General features: G+C 42.6%; 1 protein-coding gene across 1 annotated transcript; it reads right to left on the minus strand.

The window, feature by feature from the left end:
- Positions 1-1,037: 1,037 nt before the first annotated feature.
- On the minus strand, positions 1,038-17,061 carry LOC143100165 (zinc-binding protein A33-like). The gene is made up of 6 exons (XM_076263131.1): positions 16,413-17,061; positions 15,091-15,186; positions 14,747-14,977; positions 10,569-10,591; positions 10,365-10,483; positions 1,038-1,929 (listed from the first exon to the last, which is right to left on the minus strand). Exons 1-6 carry the CDS (start codon positions 16,797-16,799, stop codon positions 1,385-1,387), a joined length of 1,401 nt encoding a protein of 466 aa, XP_076119246.1. The 5' UTR covers positions 16,800-17,061; the 3' UTR covers positions 1,038-1,384.
- Between the last annotated feature and the right edge of the window lie 902 nt (positions 17,062-17,963).

The following is a 17,963-nucleotide window of genomic DNA, read 5'->3' on the forward strand; positions in this document are numbered from 1 at the left end:
TTGCTTGTTTGTTTGTGAGGCTTAGGTTCCATAGAGACAGGACTGACTGACAGAACACAGAACACCTGCCTTCACATTCCTGATATTAATTCAAGATCACTGTCTGATCACACACACACACACACACACCATTAAGCAATTACTGAACATGAGATGACATTCTTTAATTCACAGCACTCATCTAACACAATGATAGCAATTCATTTTAGATTCAGATCTGATCTCCACACTTAGGCTATATATTAATTTAATTTAATCATATTATACGGTATAGTATTTTTAAAAAAATCACATCATTATTCATTTTAATTTACATTCATTGTGTTTTAGAGTTTTTTTTAAAAAAATATTTAAAGTGACATTTCAGTATATAAATTCAAATGCTCTCCATGAAAACTGTTAGTGATATAAAATTCTGCCACCAGGAGGAGCTGTTTGGTATCATGCAATTAGCTTCAGTTGCTGGACCATATTCTGAAAGGCATCATGTACATTTATAATGAATCTTATCGTTGTGCTGTGACAAATATTGACCTTCACATTTCCACGGTTGGATACATTAGCATTGAATATTAAGTGAAAATGTCAAAAGTGTGTGAAATCACTGTCATTTCTAAAGGCTTGTGGTAAAGTTGATTAATTCTGTTCATGGAGTCTGTGTGCCAGTAGTGCTAAATGTATTAGTAGTGTAGTATTCTACAATTTATATAATCATATAATGTATTATACAGTATAGTATTTAAAAAAAATCATTGAACACATTATTATTAAAGTGACATTTCAGTATGTAAATTCAAATGCTCTCCATGACAACTGTCATAAAAAAATCTGCCACCAGGAGGAGCTGTTTGGTATCATGCAATTAGTGTGTGTGCCAATTAGTGCTAAATAGTGTAATAGTAGTGTAGTATTCTAGAACTTCAAACAAGTGTAATAATGTACATTCTATGACTTGATGCAAGACACAGGGGTCATATGATTGAAAATAGTGAACTCATTTAGAATTATGAGTTATATGAGATATTACAGTCACATAATTGGGATGGTTAATGATTTATTAGGTTGTCACACATTTAAAACAAATTTTGGTCCAATACCACAATTATCGGATTGTACATACTATCACACATGCACACACACGCACACACACACACATACAGGTGCACACACAACCACTCTCTGATCACACATACCTCACAACACAACTCTCCAACCACATGCACTACCACACACTGCCAAATTGTATTATGATGAACCTGACAGGTTACATGAGGTGAGGTTGGAGGTGAGCATTAGCACAACTTTAACTTTTGATGTCCACATTAGTATTATTTCTTTGACACACAAGAACACATGTTTTTGCTGTCATAAGACATTTTATCTCTTATAAACTGTGCTGCTCTACTCCTACTGAGGCCTTCACTGGTAATATCCTCAGAGGGACATTTGTGATAGTACAGAAATATGGAAACACTCTCTCAGTGAAAGTGTGTGTGAGAGTATGTAGGTGTGTGTTATTATCAGGGTCAGAGAATGACAGCTCTCCTCTGTCCCAGTCCAGCTGCACTCTGATCCTCTGGAGTTTCTGCTGCACTGTGAGGGGAGTGAGGGGCTGAGGAGGAGCAAGTGCTCTATATCCAGCACCATCATACTGCACAAACCACCGTCCACTCATGGAGGATATGTATCCCTTCCTCTGGAGAGACTCTGCCATCACACCCACATGCCACCCTGTGCTCTCCCCAACCTCCACATCCCAGCAGTGAGTCCCTGAGTTAAAGCCCTCAGAGCCCAGGACACTGACATAGTTATCAAATCTCTCTGGGTTATCAGGAAGCTGCTGCTCCTCATTACCACGTCTCACACTGGTCAGATCCTCAGACAGGATGAGATGTGGGTTTGCAGTGTTGGGATCCAGAGTCACAGGAGCTGCAGAGAGAAAGAACACACACATGAGCTGAACACTGAGTGATGTGTGATGAGGATGTGAATGATGATTACACATACACACACACACACACACACACACACACACACACTACCACTCTCTGATCACATATTACTGTTCACACACACACACACACACACACACACACACACACTCTCTCTCTCTCTCTCTCTCTTTCTCACTCACACACACAAATACACAGCACAAACATACACACACACACACACAAACACACAGACACACACACACACACACACACACACACACACTACCTCTCTCTGATCAGATATACTTACACTGGTCACACACACACACACACACACACACACACACACACACACACACACACACACACACTACCTCTCTTTGATCAGATATACTAACACTGGTCTCTCTCACACACACACACACACACACACACATACACACTCTACCTCTCTGATCAGATTTACTAACACTGGTCTCTCTCTCTCACACACACAGCACAAACATATTCACACACACACACACACACGCAAAAATGTGCCATTCCACCATATCTGTTATCACCGGCCATCGCAGAAAACGGCATCATGCCAAAAGGGGCAGAAATCGCCTTAACCTACAGCAACTTAAACGGTCCTCACCTACAGAAACCTCTTTCTCCATGGGCTTGTGGAACTGTCAATCCGCAGTCAACAAAACGGACTTCATAGCTGGCTATGCCAACCATCTTTCGTTGGAACTCCTTGCTCTCACTGAGACTTGGATCAAACCAGAGAACACAGCCACCCCGGCTGCACTCTCCACTAACCTTACACTATCCCACACCCCTCGTCCATCCGGACGAGGAGGTGGGACGGGCCTGCTGATCTCCAACAAATGGAAATTCACCCCGCTACTGCCTTCAAACAAATATGTCTCATTCGAATTCCATGCCATCACAGTGATCGCCCCAGCAAAACTCTACGTGCTGGTCATCTACCGCCCTCCAGGCCAACTAGGCGACTTTTTGGATGAACTTGACACTCTGCTGTCCTCCATCCCTGAGCATGACTGTCCGCTTCTTCTTCTCGGCGATATCAACATCCACTTAGATGCCCCAGGCTCAGCGGACTTTCTGGCCCTGATCCACTCCTTTGACCTCAAACTGGTTCAAAGCCCACCGACACACAAAGCTGGCAAAGAGCTTGACTTAATCTTCACTCGGAACTGCAGCACAGACACCCTCACGGTGACGCCTCTCCATCTTTCTGACCACTTCTTCATCCGGTTCAACGTCAGCCTGACAGAACAGCCTCCGGCTCCTCAGCCGATGGTCACGTTCCGCCGCAACATCCGGAACCTGTCTCCAACGCACTTTTCCTCTGTGGTTGCCTCCGGCCTACCTCCACTCAACACCTTCTCCTCTCTGGAGGTTAATGAGGCCACTGACTCGCTCTGCTCCACACTGAGCTCGTGTCTAGACGAGCTGTGCCCTCTTACCACAAGGCCAGCTCGATCCAAACACTCTCATCCATGGCTAAATGATACCCTCCGATCGCAGCGCACCAGACTCAGAGCCGCGGAGAGGAAATGGCACAAATCCAAACTAACTGATGACCTCAAAAACTACCAGACACTCCTGGCCTCCTTCTCAGCCAGCATCACTGCTGCTAAGACGGCTTTCTACAATGACAAAATCAACAGTGCTACAGACACTCGAAAACTTTTTTCAACCTTCAAATCGCTACTCAACCCTCAGATGCCTCCTCCTCCATCCAGCCTTACTGCAGATACCCTCGCCTCATTTTTTACAAACAAAGTGGCGGCAATCAGCGGTCAATTCTCTACATGCCCACTCAACGCATCGGACTCAGATACCGCACTCCTACAACCTCTAGGGACTGCTAGATCATCTTTTTCAGCATTCACGCCTCTCTCCGAGAATGAAGTATCTAGACTCCTGACATGCAGCCGTCCTACCACATGCTCGCTGGACCCTATACCTACGAGCCTACTTCAGTCCATCAGCCCGACCATCGCACCAGCTATCACACACGTGATCAATGCATCGCTAACCTCCGGCACATTTCCAACAGCGTTCAAAACGGCCCGGGTAACACCGTTACTTAAGAAAGCTTCTCTCAACCCTGCTCAAGTCGAGAACTACCGCCCTGTCTCACTCCTGCCTTTCTTATCCAAAGGCATTGAACGAGCAGTCTCCAAACAGGTCTCTGACTTCCTTTCACAGAACAACCTTCTGGATCCAAATCAGTCTGGGTTCAAAAGCGGCCACTCTACCGAAACGGCTCTGCTGTCTGTAACAGAAGCCTTAAAAGAAGCCAGGGCGACCGCTCGGTCATCAGTACTCATTCTGCTTGACTTATCGGCTGCCTTTGACACGGTTAATCACCGCATCCTTCTCTCTATACTCGCTAACATGGGAATCTCCGGTTCTGCTCTCTCCTGGTTTGAATCCTACCTCACAGGACGCTCGTTTAACGTATCATGGCTTGGTCAGCTATCTGCACCTCACCATCTCACCACAGGGGTCCCCCAGGGCTCAGTACTGGGCCCCCTTCTCTTTGCTATCTACACCACCTCCTTGGGACAGATTATCCGTTCGCATGGCTTCTCATACCACTGCTATGCAGACGACACACAGCTCTATCTGTCCTTTCCACCTGATGACCCCTTGGTTTCAGCACGGATCTCGGATTGCCTCTCAGACATAGCTACATGGATGAAGGCACACCACCTCCAGCTGAACCTCTCAAAGACTGAACTGCTGGTCCTCCCAGCTAAACCTACCATACACCACGACATCAACATCAAATTTGACTCTCTGTCTGTTTCACCTACCAGGACTGCAAGAAATCTAGGAGTTGTTCTCGACAACCAACTAAACTTCTCAGATCATGTTGCCTCAGTCGCCCGGTCATGCCGTTTCGCACTCTACAATATACGGAAAATCAGGACTTACTTAACTCAAGATGCCACCCAACTTCTGGTTCAGGCAATAGTCATCTCACGACTCGACTACTGCAACGCCCTCCTGACAGGTCTCCCAGCCTGCGCAGTGAAACCACTTCAGATGATCCAGAACGCGGCAGCGCGCCTGGTCTACAACCAACCCAAGAGGGCACATGTTACCCCGCTACTCATCCAGCTACATTGGCTCTAACGCTTGCCTACAAAGTAGTCTCCGGTTCTGCTCCCACCTACTTGAATGCCTTCATACAGACATACGCTACCTCCAGACCGCTGCGCTCCTCAGACGAACGACGTCTAGCTCTACCTCCGGTACGCTCAGGCCAATCAAAACTTTTCTCATCTGTTGTTCCTCGCTGGTGGAACACACTGCCAGTTCCTACAAGGGCAGGGACATCCCTCTCCATTTTCAAAAAACTCCTGAAGACCCAGCTCTTTAGAGAACATCTCCTCTCATAGCAACACTTACAACAAGTCTTGCTGATCCTAGCACTCACCAGCCGTCTTAAACTGACACGTAACTGTTAAAAACAGCACTCACTGATGCACTTATTCTTACTGTACTCTAATGTTTTTTTAAATTGTCCTAATATTGTTGAGAATTGCTCTAAACTTAAACTGTTTACCATGTTGTTAGTCGCTTTGGCTAAAAATGCGTCAGCCAAATGTAATGTAATGTAATGTAATGTAACACACACACACACACACACACACTACCTCTCTCTGATCAGATATACTAACACTGGTCTCACACACACACAAACACACACACACTACCTCTCTCTGATCAGATATGCTAATGGCTTCTACATACCTGACGCACCCGACCGGTAGCGCGACAATGTGACGTCAAAATGACGTAGATCTCTCTGGCGCGCCAGGGTTTTGGCCGTGTAGCACACGGTAGCGCCATAGACAGTAAAAGAAATGGACGAACAGACTCCGTCGTTCTCAATGGGAGGGCACTGAGTCATTTTTCAGTTGGTCCCCCCAGTACTGCGCAGACTCGCACTTAACTTTGTGACGTTAGCCATCGAACTGAATCTTGTAACTCATATGATAGATAGGCTACACAGAAATTCTTCTCACACTTCCTTCGCCTTCAAAGTCATCAAAGTTAAACATTTATTTATGTATTATTATTAATATCATCCTCACAAGTGATATCAAGTCGTGTTAATGTTGAAACTACTACACATGATCATCTTCAAAAACAGTCATGGTAAAACAAAACAAAAAAGTTATAGCCTTGAGGCTAATCTTCTTTCCACTTTTCTGACCTACGTCAATCCATCGAAAACCTCTGAAATGATTATCGTTAGACTACCTAACGGTAAAACTACTGTTTTTCCATTAGGTTTACTTGCCTCTATGCTTTACCTTAACATAGGCTACAATGCTATTGTAGGCTACATAGCTTTGTTCACGAGTTTCCGTGCTGGCTGGACTACGCTTCTTATCCAAACAATACGGTTATCTCCCTTCAGTGCGTTAGCTTGCCTTCAACCGGACATGCTAAACATTCTTCTTACGGGAACCTAACGTTACGTACGAGGTAGTCGAGTCTTGTTTTGCCTTTTATTGTTTATGTAGATAACACAGAAGCTAAAATATCGGCACATGATATATGTTATATGAAGTTATGGGAGTTCAAAAAAATCCTAAATGAATGGGCGTTCTATGGGGTTAGCAGAGAGTTGATAACCACCGCTACATCGATGCTTCTACTTCCGGGAATTCGCCTGCCCCCTTGGGTAGCGCACCCATAGACATAATATACATAGACGCCGCATTGGCTGCTGGAAACAAGAAATGCGGCCGCCATCTTGGACCTGTCATACTCCTCATTGCGTTGCAGCAGAAAACACAAGATGACAGCAATGTGCAGCATGTTCCTGCTCAAATCGGCGGACCATACTCGGGGGATTTACTTTTCACAAGTAAGATTTAACATTACCGTACTATTGGTTGTATTTTGTATTTTCGAACAATGTGGCCTGTATCATAGCTACATGTATGACCTTTGCAGCAAAAAAAAAACGCGTGAAAATCTGTTCTGTATTCAGTGAGATATGATTAATTAAGTGCGCTGACAGCTCATTGCACCGGCCAAACAGATTACACTGAGTGGAGTGGATGACCGGTCCAAGATGGCGGCTCCAAATCTCGTCAGCGCTAGTAGGGAGCAGCGGTCGATGCGGCGTCTATGTATATTATGTCTATGAGCGCACCACTCATTTTTTTTCAGACGAGCGCGACAAGGCGGAAACAGGAAGATGGACTAGTTCGAGGGCAAGCGAGTTGCAGTGTTTTGTTACAGTCGTGAATTTTTAATAGTTTGCTGGATAAGTTAACAAAGTTACCAGTGAGAGTTGCAACACATGGAATTAAGAGGAAAGAATAGAAACGATTTATTTTCAAACAAAGGATATCTATTAAGGCCTGAACAAAATCTCTTTCCACTTCAGGAAATTACAAACTCAGCCAGCTGCTAGCTAGCTAGCCAGCTAACTAAACTGTTTAAATTATTAAAATGTCCCTCGGGATGATAAAGTACCTATCTATATATCCATCTATCTATCTATCTATCTATCTACCTGTGCACACACCTTGGAAACTACATGATAATGATGATGGTAGTTGTGCATAGTAGCAACCAAAGTCTGAAGTACCATCACAGAGGCTAGCTACTGGTGTTTCTTACTGCAGCTTCTTCTGCTGTGTAAGTAGTTAACGTTAGTCTTTCCACAACAGCGACACCTCTGTTAAGGAGAATATTGCAAGTAGTGTCGCGACCACCACGCGCGAGTATAAATGGTTACGGCGCTTCTGTGACGTCACATTGTCGCGCTACAGGTCGGGTGCGTCGAGTATGTGGGACGTTTAACACTGGTCTCTCTCTCTCACACACACACACACAGCACAAACATACACACACACACACTACCTCTCAGCATGCACACACCCACCCTTACCACTCTCTTCACCCCAAGCATAACACTGACTCCAGCATAGGCCCAGCCTAACACTGGCTCCAGCATAGGCCCAGCCTAAAACTGACTCCAGCATAGGCCCAGGCTGTCTTCTGACCCCAGGGCTGCCCTGTAGTGCTCTGCTAGGCCCTGGGCAGCATGCATACACCCACCCTCTCCACTGTCCCCACCCTAACCCTCACATTGACTCCAGCATTAGCCCAGCTCCCCGCCTAACCCTACTAAGTAAGGTAGGGAAACTTTAATGACCCCGAGGGGCAATTGGTTTTAACAGCCAGCAGTACAAATATACCATACAAAATCCTACAAGACATACACATCAAAACATGTAAGACACATACAGAGACAAGTAACATTTAAGACACATACAGAGACAAATAAATAAACAAGGCTATCTTAAATATAAGTATAAATAGTAGTTTAAAAACTATTTGTTAATCAGGGAAATGGCAGTGGGGACAAATGAATTCTTAAACCTTGTTGTGCTACATCTTGGCATTGTATACCTCCGCCCTGAGGGGAGGAGTCTAAACTCCCCAAACAGGGGGTGTCTGGGGTCCGCAACAACCAAATAAGCTTTCCTGGTCGTTCTGGTGTCAAAGATATGGTGGAGGTCAGTAAAATTAGTGCCAGCAATCTTACTACATACTTTAACAATGCTCTCCAGTCTGTTTTTGTTCTTTATAGACAATGACCAGCTAATAAAAGAAAAGGTTAAAACAGACTCAATAAAACAGGTGTAGAACATCCTCATAAAAGTAGGATCAATGTTAAAGTTCCTCAGTTTCCTAAAAAAGTGCATACACTGGCGGGCTTTGGAACATACCATGTCGCATTGTGACTCAAAATTGAATTCACTGTCCATTTTTATCCTTAAGTATTTGTACTCCTCAACCCTTTCAACAGACTACCCAGTTATGACTGCAGGGGGAAGAGGGGGGCGTTGTTTCCTAAAAAAAGTAAAGAGACAATGACAGAGTCGTCCGCAAATTTCAGCACATGTCTGCCCTCTTGGTGAGATTGACATTCATTAGTATATAAAACAAACAGAAGTGGAGAGAGGACACAACCCTGGGGTGATCCAGTGGAAGATAATAGGGCATCAGAGAAAACGTTATTAACTTTCACCCTTTGAGATCTGAAAGTTAAAAAGTCAACCAGCCATGCTATTAGCCCTAAATTAATGTTGTGAATCTTTGCAAGCCTATCTGCTTAAATATGAGGTTGTATACAATTAAAGCTGAAGAGAAATCAACAAAAATTAGTCTTGCCCTGCAGAGCTGCCCTGGGCCCCAGGCTTCCTGCAAACACCCACCCACACCTCAGACCTACTGTAACCCTGACTCCAAACATGACTCTCACATTTTAGATATTCTGTTTGTCCATTTGAAATATAAGGATAAAACAGATATTTTCATGACTACAATGAGAAATAATGCACTTATCATTGTCACATACAAGTATCTTAGCAAACAGCAAAAATGGATTCAGCAGAAAAAATACCCCTAGAATAGTCTGTTTGCCAACTTTTACTCAAAAATGCCAGAGGGTGTTAGCCTAATCAAAGTCCCAGGACAACGTGGTGGTAACATCACTATGTGTGCAGCTATAAGTCAAAATGGCGTTGTTCACCATCATGCAACCCTAGGCCCATATACGACTGCACACATTACATTCCTGGACACCTTACATGACATGCTCACTAATGTTCAGAGACCAGAGCAGACCAGATACGTCATCATATGGGACACTGTTAGTTTCCATAGGGCAGCTTTGGTCCGCAACTGGTTTACAGAACACCCACTCTTTACTGTACTCAACCTCCCCCCATACTATCCTTTCTTGTCCAATTGAAGAGTTCTTCTCCGCCTGGCGCTGGAAGGTCTATGACCGTCATCCCCCTGAACGCATAGCCCTTTTACAGGCAATGGAGGAGGCATGTGGGGATATTGACCAGGCATCATGTCAGGCCTGGATACGGCATTCCAGAATATATTTTTCCCGGAGCCTTGGACTACAGGACATTGCATGTGATGCAAAATGTTGTGGCCGGACCCAGGGAGACGACACGATGTAGACTGATTTTTTTTTGTCTCAGTGAAATTACTATTTTGTGTTTCGACTTGATGTGTGTAAATAAACACCAATACTTGATGTTTGGATCCCTGTATGTTTACAGAACTATGACAAAAGTATGACCTCAATCTGACATAGCCTACCTTGTGCAAAGAGAAAGCAAAAGCCAGATGTGTTTTTATTTATACCATCAGTGTGTAGTTGACACATTGTGTGCTTATCAATGTGATGGCTTGTGTTAACTGTTTGATACGAAAATACCATTTTACGAAGGTGTGAAGAATAACCCCTGGACAAATGTAACTGTACCATCTACTCCAGTAGCAGTCTATCCTCTCCTCATTCCTAACATTGCTTATGTGTGTTTGGTTATGTGGAAACAGCAGGCTACTCACTGTACTGAACAATCTCCTGCATCTTCTCCCAGACTCTGAACTTCAGGTTGCCCAGGTGCTTTGCCACATTGATCAGAGCTCCTGAAACCCTCTCTGGATCCTGAAGTGTGCACTGGGCTCTGGAATAACATTCAGGAGTCAGTGCCGCTGTGGGTTTGGGTTCAGAACCACAAAGAAGAGAGAGAAAGGAGGCAGATCACTCACCTTTCCACTGTGCTCTTGTAGCTCTGGAAAATAAGAATAGAAAGAAAATGTCAGGCATTATTGTTATAATTAGGTATTTTGGAAAATTTACAATCCTGCCCCCGCACCCCCCCCCCCCCCCCCACCATTGTAAAGTAACAAGTAATGTGATTATTAAACAGATGATTTTATCCAAAGTGCACACAGACTTGGAAATTACACAGATTGTCTATAATGCTACCAATCCACCAATACACCCAGATGTTTATAAAATATGTACCCTCACCCTAACTAATCATTAGTGCATGTGTATGTAACAACTGTTAAATAATGGAAATAGAACTTCATCAACAGAATATTATTGCATAATTTTAAGTATTAACAATTCATAAACATATTTTAGATATAGGCTTATTTACTATGAACAAACCAGCGTGGCTCAGACATGCTGACAGGGAAATGTGTTACTGTTATGCTTACCTTCATGCAGTGCATTATGGGAGAAATGTACGGCTAAGATACTGGGTAAGCTCCCTATTGTTATGCGTTAATCACCGGTGAGTGACTTGTTATGTATGTGTGTAAACTAGCCGGCTCTTGTGCTGTCGGGATGAAAGGGTTTATGTTACGGGAAGCCACCCAGGTTGTGTAGTATAGCCACTGGGTATAATCTGACCCGTTCCAAATTGTGTGTATTGTTCTTTGTAAATGCTGGTAATAAACTGCCAAGAAAGCAAGTATTCTTTGCCTCGTCACATGTGTGAACAAATACTTTATTTATGAGAATAAACATAGGTGCAATGCTTTACAAATGATGAACAAAGCATTTTGTAATAGTTTGCATTTGGTTTATAATGGGAAACTGATTTCATTTATAAGTGGTTGTTTCATTATTTATTAGGTATAAATCATGTACTTGCAAACATAGTTTTTGGATAGGCTTATTTACTATGAACAAACCATTTATAACTGTGTGAACAAATATTTTACTGATGATAAATTATGCATGAACAAGAAATTACTAATGATGAACAAACCATTAACTAATAAGTAACAAAGGCTTAATAAATGATGAATTGTGTGTAGTTATTATAAAGTGTTAACAAATTATTCTACTATAGCAGTTATGTGATATATTTGTCAAACTAGCATTCAGCTTAGATCTGTGCGCATTCTTGGTGTTGGGATGATGTTGGCCAATCGTGAAACGTGGAGACGCACAGACCGCATATATTCAAGAATGATTACTTCCGCATTTATGAGCGATAGCGTAATCTAGGTACACTGCAGTCATTTTTACTGTCTAGCCTACAACATCAAATACATCGATTGTCATCAGATGTTGTATGGTATACACGTCCATAGTGGTGTATTTGCACGCACAACACTGTTAAAGCGCCTGTGAGATCCAAAAGGTTTGGAGAGGTGGAGCGCCCACTCCTACACGTGAGATAACTTAGTTTCAAGATAACTGATTGGTCAGTAGGCAGTAGTTTTACACGATTTGAGCTATAACTTAGCACATAACCTGTTCCGACCAGGTTTGGTTGGCAGTATAAGACACCATGGTGATACAGCGACGCTAAAACAGAGCCACTTTTGTGTCACAGCATACCCTGGCTTTGAGCGCAACATACCTTGCTAACCCACTAATCGGGCTTCGTAGTATACCCCACTGCAGAGGAGCAACTCGGTACAACCACGATCTGCTGACCTCTGATTGGCCAAGTTCCCTGACCATCACCACCTCATTGTTTTGTTGCTGACTAAACATTGGACAGCTGACAGGATACTGACTGCAAAGATATCCTCCTCCTCCTTCTCAGATCAGACAGAGAAACTATATTCCCAAAACATTTGCTAACCTCTGCAAAAACTGAACAATCCCTTCAAAACAGTTGTACCTGTGCTCAAAACTAAACACTGTCTTTGTATCATCTCACAAAGCAGTCTAAATGAAACACTACTGAGCAGTCATTAGACCAGGGTATCTGCACATTTTCCAAGTGCAAATTTAAAGACTTTTAAGACCTTTTCAAGACATCTAAATGGAAAAATTAAGACTATACCACGGCAAAAAGATACATACAACAACTTAAAACTGTTTTATGCAATAGTTTTTTTTTTTCCTACTAATTTTAACCCCCACTCATGTACTATGTGCATCTATTGTCCCATATGCAGCACAGCAAATTAAAGTTAATCCACGACTTTACATTTTGCATACCTATGCATACCTATATCTAAACCAACCAAAGCTTGACTGAAACATTGTAAAACCATTGACTTGTTTTAAATTAATTAAGAGACAGGTCCTCCTCAGATCCTGCTGGTTTCATCTGAAGCACGCACGTATTATGAACGCACGTTTTTTTTTTTTTTTTTTTATGTAGCCAGTCGCCGACAGTAAAAAAAAAATGCAGCTATATTTCACAACTTTTGCGAAGTAGGCCTACTGGGAAAGGCTGGCAAACAAGCTGTTGACAGATATTACAGGTATTATAACTTAGACAGATATTTTCTTCCCTAGGCTAGGCCAGCAACACACGCTGGAAAGATGCAAACAGATCAACTTAACATATTTCCTCCTGATTGCGAAAACGTTTGTTTTCTTTTTCTGTCAGTCCGTGGTTCCTTCCTTCGCAGCAAATTATCAGACGAGTGACAGAATCACTGCGCATAATTTGACCAGCAGTCTTCACGTCCATAGTTTGTGAAACCATGATGCCCAGCGCAACTCCAAAAAGGACAAATATGCGTCCGGCTTATGGCTGCGCCGGACAGGGCTTTTAAAATCCATAGGCTATGTCCTGCCTAAATTCCAACGTATGGCCCTATCGCTAACTGGCTTACCAACTCTTTCTCCCGCTCATTCTACCTCACGTAGGCTACCTGCATATCTCTCAGGCCACGGCTACACCACGAAAACGTCAGGCATATTTGTACATATTATTACCGTTTTCACACCTTTAACCACACCAGTGAAAACATCTTCACTCTGTAACCACTACACTTCCTCCCGTTGCCTTATAGTCACTTATACAATTGCGTTTTAAATACACGAAAAACCGGATAGAGACATTTCACTCGCTCTTGCACTTGCTGGCGGTCCCATACGCAAATTTAATACCTCCCTTTCAAAAATTCAAGACATCCCATACAATTTAAGACTTTTTTAGGCCTTAAAAACCGAAAGTTGTATTTAAGACTTTTTAAGACTTTTTAAGGATCCGCGGGAACCCTGTAGACACTGAATCAAAAAATGGAAAACACAGTGTTCAGGGCTCATAGCTCCAGGAGACATTGTCGTTGTTTAAAATACAGTGAATGCATTTTGCATCTATGAAACAAAGCAAAACAAAGCAAAAAGATTTCAGAATTCAGTGGACTGAAGATGTACTGTTAATCCAATAAACATGAAGTATTGAAAATGGGGGTTTGTCATGACAGTTTTGAGAAAAGAGTGGAAGGTTTCCAAAAATGTGTTTTAGCAATTGTGGAAAAACTGTATACCGGAAGACACAGGCACTGTACTGTAAATAAGAAGTACATTGCAGTCTAAAGCCTACAATGTACTGTGAAGGCCTTACTGATAGTTTCTGTCCATTGTTGATATGAACCTGCACTGTTCAGCAACCTGTTTACATTCTGAACTAGCTTATATTGGTCGTGTCACATCATTTGAAATGTGTGATCATTTTTGAGTACTGTAGGTGTGTTTAACATATGACATCTGTGCTATAAACTATTTCTGATTACCTTACAGTGTATACCAAATTTTCATTTCAAGAACTGTGTTCAGGCAGCTGAGAATTTGGCTAAGAGAATGGAGTTCAGTGTTTAAGCGATTGTGAAAAACTGTAATGACGTTCTGAAGTCATCAATGATCATGTGATCAGATCCATATTCATTCAGCCTTCTGCTGCTCTCTCATCTTAGTGTTTCTCTCTCCAGAATAACACCAACTGATTCCACAACCCATGATGTGGTATGAATGTGAATGTCTGATGTTGAACTGTTGAGCTTCTATGTTGGACATTGATGCTCCTGAAAGAAACTTCATATCTGACAGGCTGAATCTGATCTTTTCATCCATCATAATCATTCATAGGATATATTCATAAAATATTACAGCAGAGTAATTTATCATTAAACCAGATCTTACACACTTCATTATACAGACGGCGGATGGTTCCTACCTGCAGGAATGTGATGTCATCAGATCCCATCTTCTCCTCTATGGCTCTGATTGTGTCTGAAAGAGATGTGATCTCTCTGGTCATCTTCTCAATCTTCTCCTTCATCATCCGACTCTTCTGCTCCTCTTCCTCCCTCAGTGCAGCTATCCTGGCTGCCTCTTCATCTCGTAGAAACTGGTGAAGCTTCTCAAACTCCTCCTTGATCTGCCACTCTGTGTGTTGAGCCTGAGTCTGAATAAACAAAAAATCTAAAATTATTGATCCAATCATCACTCTTGAAATGATTTGCTTTTACATGATGACATTAGAAATATAATTGCTTTATTAAATAATCCAGATCTCACCTTAATATGTGCTGCTGTTTGGTCACAGATGAGTTTAACTTCTTCAAAGTTCTTCAGTTTCTTCTGTAAGGGCTGCAGTTGGATCTTGAGCTCCTCCTGAAATGAATGAGCACAATGTTCAGTCTACACTGCAGTACACTTACAACACTGGCACTATGAAACCAAGTTGCTGCATGTGTAGGGAGTGTGTGAGAGAATATGTAGATATATATGTGCATAGATTCAGGACTGATATGGTGATGGCATGGGGGCAACACAACATGTAGAAAAGGTATATGGGTGTTGCACATTAAGGGATATTAGAGATGTTAAGATACAGTATATAAGGCACAATTAATGTGGGAAAATGATTTAACCCTCCTGTTGTGTTCGCGGTCAAATGTGACAGATTTATAATTATTTTCTCTCAAAAATATTGTTAACTTTTTCTGACTACCTTGAGCCTCCTTGACTTTGTTAACACAGGGCATCTGAACACACACAACATATTTTGATAATTTCTATAACAATGTAAGTGTTTTATTTAACTTTAGAACACCCATGTGTATTTCTGGTCAAAAATGACCGGCCATTAGAAATGAATGGGTGAGAAAATGGTCAGTGTATAAACTTTAATCTAGGCACAAACTTATGATCAGATGGACTGTATGCTTCTGTACATTAAAACACACACACAAACACACCCTCACTCCCCCTCTTTGCTTCTATGACAGCCCCCACTGGAACCTTTCCCCAATAGAATCTTCCCCTTTCTGACTTGCATGAGCTCAGGTCAGTGAGGCCTGCAGGCCATAAATAGCAAATGGAAGAATATCCAATAGAACACAAGTTGATGCAAAGGTCTATCACAACATTAGATGATAATATGTGTGCTACTATGGATTTATAACAAGTTATAATGCAGCTGTCATTTTTGACCAGGAAGACAAAACTAGTAAACATAAAACGAACACAACAGGAGGGATAAAGAAAAGTGTGTAAAATTGTAGTGCGTAGGCTAATTACACCCCATCTCATACTCTATAATAACTGCAAGGGACTTGCAAACAGTGGTGATATCAACTTGTACTTTCTGTTAGAGCAAGTTTAAGGAGAGTTTGCTGCTGTACACACAGAGTGGGAGTGAAGAAGAGAATCAGAGTATCTCAGCTCTGGATGTTGCGCAACACTCATCAGTTGTAACAGCAGGGTGTAGAGTGCCATCTACTGGTGCATTAAAGGCATTATAATACCTTCTGCCACGACTGTCTCACTTATGGGTGAACAGATCAAGATGTGTGTTTATAGAGCCCACTACCAGTATTACCAGAGTAGATTCTTACCTTACGGTCCTGTGCTGCTTCATCTATGGGACTGAAGGTGTGATTTTTATGTTTCTTTGATGCCTGACACACAAAACACACAGGCTGTTTATCCTCCAGACAGAAGAGCTTGAGTTTCTCACTGTGCAGACTGCAGAGCACCACAGAAGCTTTCTGACTTCTCTCCTGTAAGAAGGTCTCACACAGGTTCCTTAACGCCATGTTAGGAGGATAGTCTTGTTTTGAGCACTTCCTCCTGCAGTAGGGACATTCTCTGTGTCCTTTGCTCTCCCAGAACTGCTGCAGACAGGCTTTACACACACTGTGAGAGCAGGTCACCAAGACAGGATCCTTGTAGATGTCACAGCACACAGGACAGGTGAGATCCTCCTCCAGTTTAGAAGCCATTTTGTCTCTGCAGTAAAGTCTCCTGTTTGTTGTTCTCAGTCTGGTTCACCAGCTTCACTTTCACTTTCAGCAGTCAGAGCAGACGTGTCAATTATAAACTCAAACCCGTCTGTTTTACACTTTAATCCAAAAGACTTTCAACCTCACCAGCTTCAAAACGTTTTCCTCAGTGGTTCAAATATTGTTGAAGAGGGTTCAAAGTTTTCTGTTCCCCGCATGAGTTTCTAGGACAGAGAATCAACCTGCCACACAACTTCACTTCCTGCTCTGGTGGCAGCCAGTGAAAAGGAGGGACTAAAGAAAGATTCTCAATTCTGATTGGCCAATCTTAGTTCCCAGACCAGTTCCTTGTTCGTTGCTGCCACCCCACTGGAGTTCAGTTCAAAATTCCAGTTGTGGGTGTGAACTGAACCTGACAGAGACACAAAGACTGACCCCAGATCAGTGGATTACACACAGACTCTCATTATGGACCCAACCAACTCTTTTTGGGAGCCAGTTGCCATGTAACACCGGCCCGGCTATCGGTAGGCCTATCTGTGAAAACTTTTTGGAAAAGACGGGCTATATGGACCCAACCAACTCTTTTTGGGAGGGGAGAACTCCCTCACATGGTAGGCTACAACCCATGCAGAGGCTGCGGTGTCAGGCATAGATTGCGGAACATGAGTAGACTACTTTAAGAGAAGATAGACTAACGTGACAAATGTCAATATGTTTTTCCTTGACCGGCCCAAAAGTGAAGCGGCCCACCGGGAATTCTCCAGATAACCCACACCGGGCCTATATAGCACTTAAAAGTAGTTGTAGTAGTTGTATTTCAGTGGTGAAATGAGAAGGTCATTGATATAAGGCCATTAATACCACAAGGATCAGGATTTCATGCTTCATTTGACTACCTGAACAACAAAAATTACCACTTAACTGGACAAAATAATCAATTGAAAAAAAGAATTGGTGTCATAACTCATGATCAGACTGCTGAGATGATGCTCTGTGTATTGCTGTGCGGAGACCTGATTTTAAGGCTGAGTTGGCTGATGTCTTTCTTCAGTTGCCGTTTCAACACATTGTACATCTTCATTTAAAATGACTGCATTCATTTATACTTTCAATCATGACAAAGGAGTTTAACTGTCCCTATTTAGAGAGTTTTCTGTACTG

This window comes from Alosa pseudoharengus, unplaced genomic scaffold (assembly GCF_046254945.1).
Source record: "Alosa pseudoharengus isolate Yale_2024_CS ecotype anadromous, Long Island Sound unplaced genomic scaffold, YU_APseudo_1.1 YU_APseudo_1.1_scf_3, whole genome shotgun sequence".
Classification (NCBI taxonomy): Eukaryota; Metazoa; Chordata; class Actinopteri; order Clupeiformes; family Clupeidae; genus Alosa; species Alosa pseudoharengus.

What these genes read in the sequence shown, in the direction of transcription:
- LOC143100165 (XM_076263131.1), bottom strand. Translation starts at nt 16,799, where the DNA reads ATGGCTTCTAAACTGGAGGAGGATCTCACCTGTCCTGTGTGCTGTGAC. An exon ending in AAGCAGCACAGGACCGTAAG is followed by an intron (nt 15,187 to 16,412) that starts GTAAGAATCTAC and finishes CATTCATTTCAG; the next exon opens with GAGGAGCTCAAGATCCAACT. An exon ending in ATGACATCACATTCCTGCAG is followed by an intron (nt 10,592 to 14,746) that starts GTAGGAACCATC and finishes CTTATTTTCCAG; the next exon opens with AGCTACAAGAGCACAGTGGA.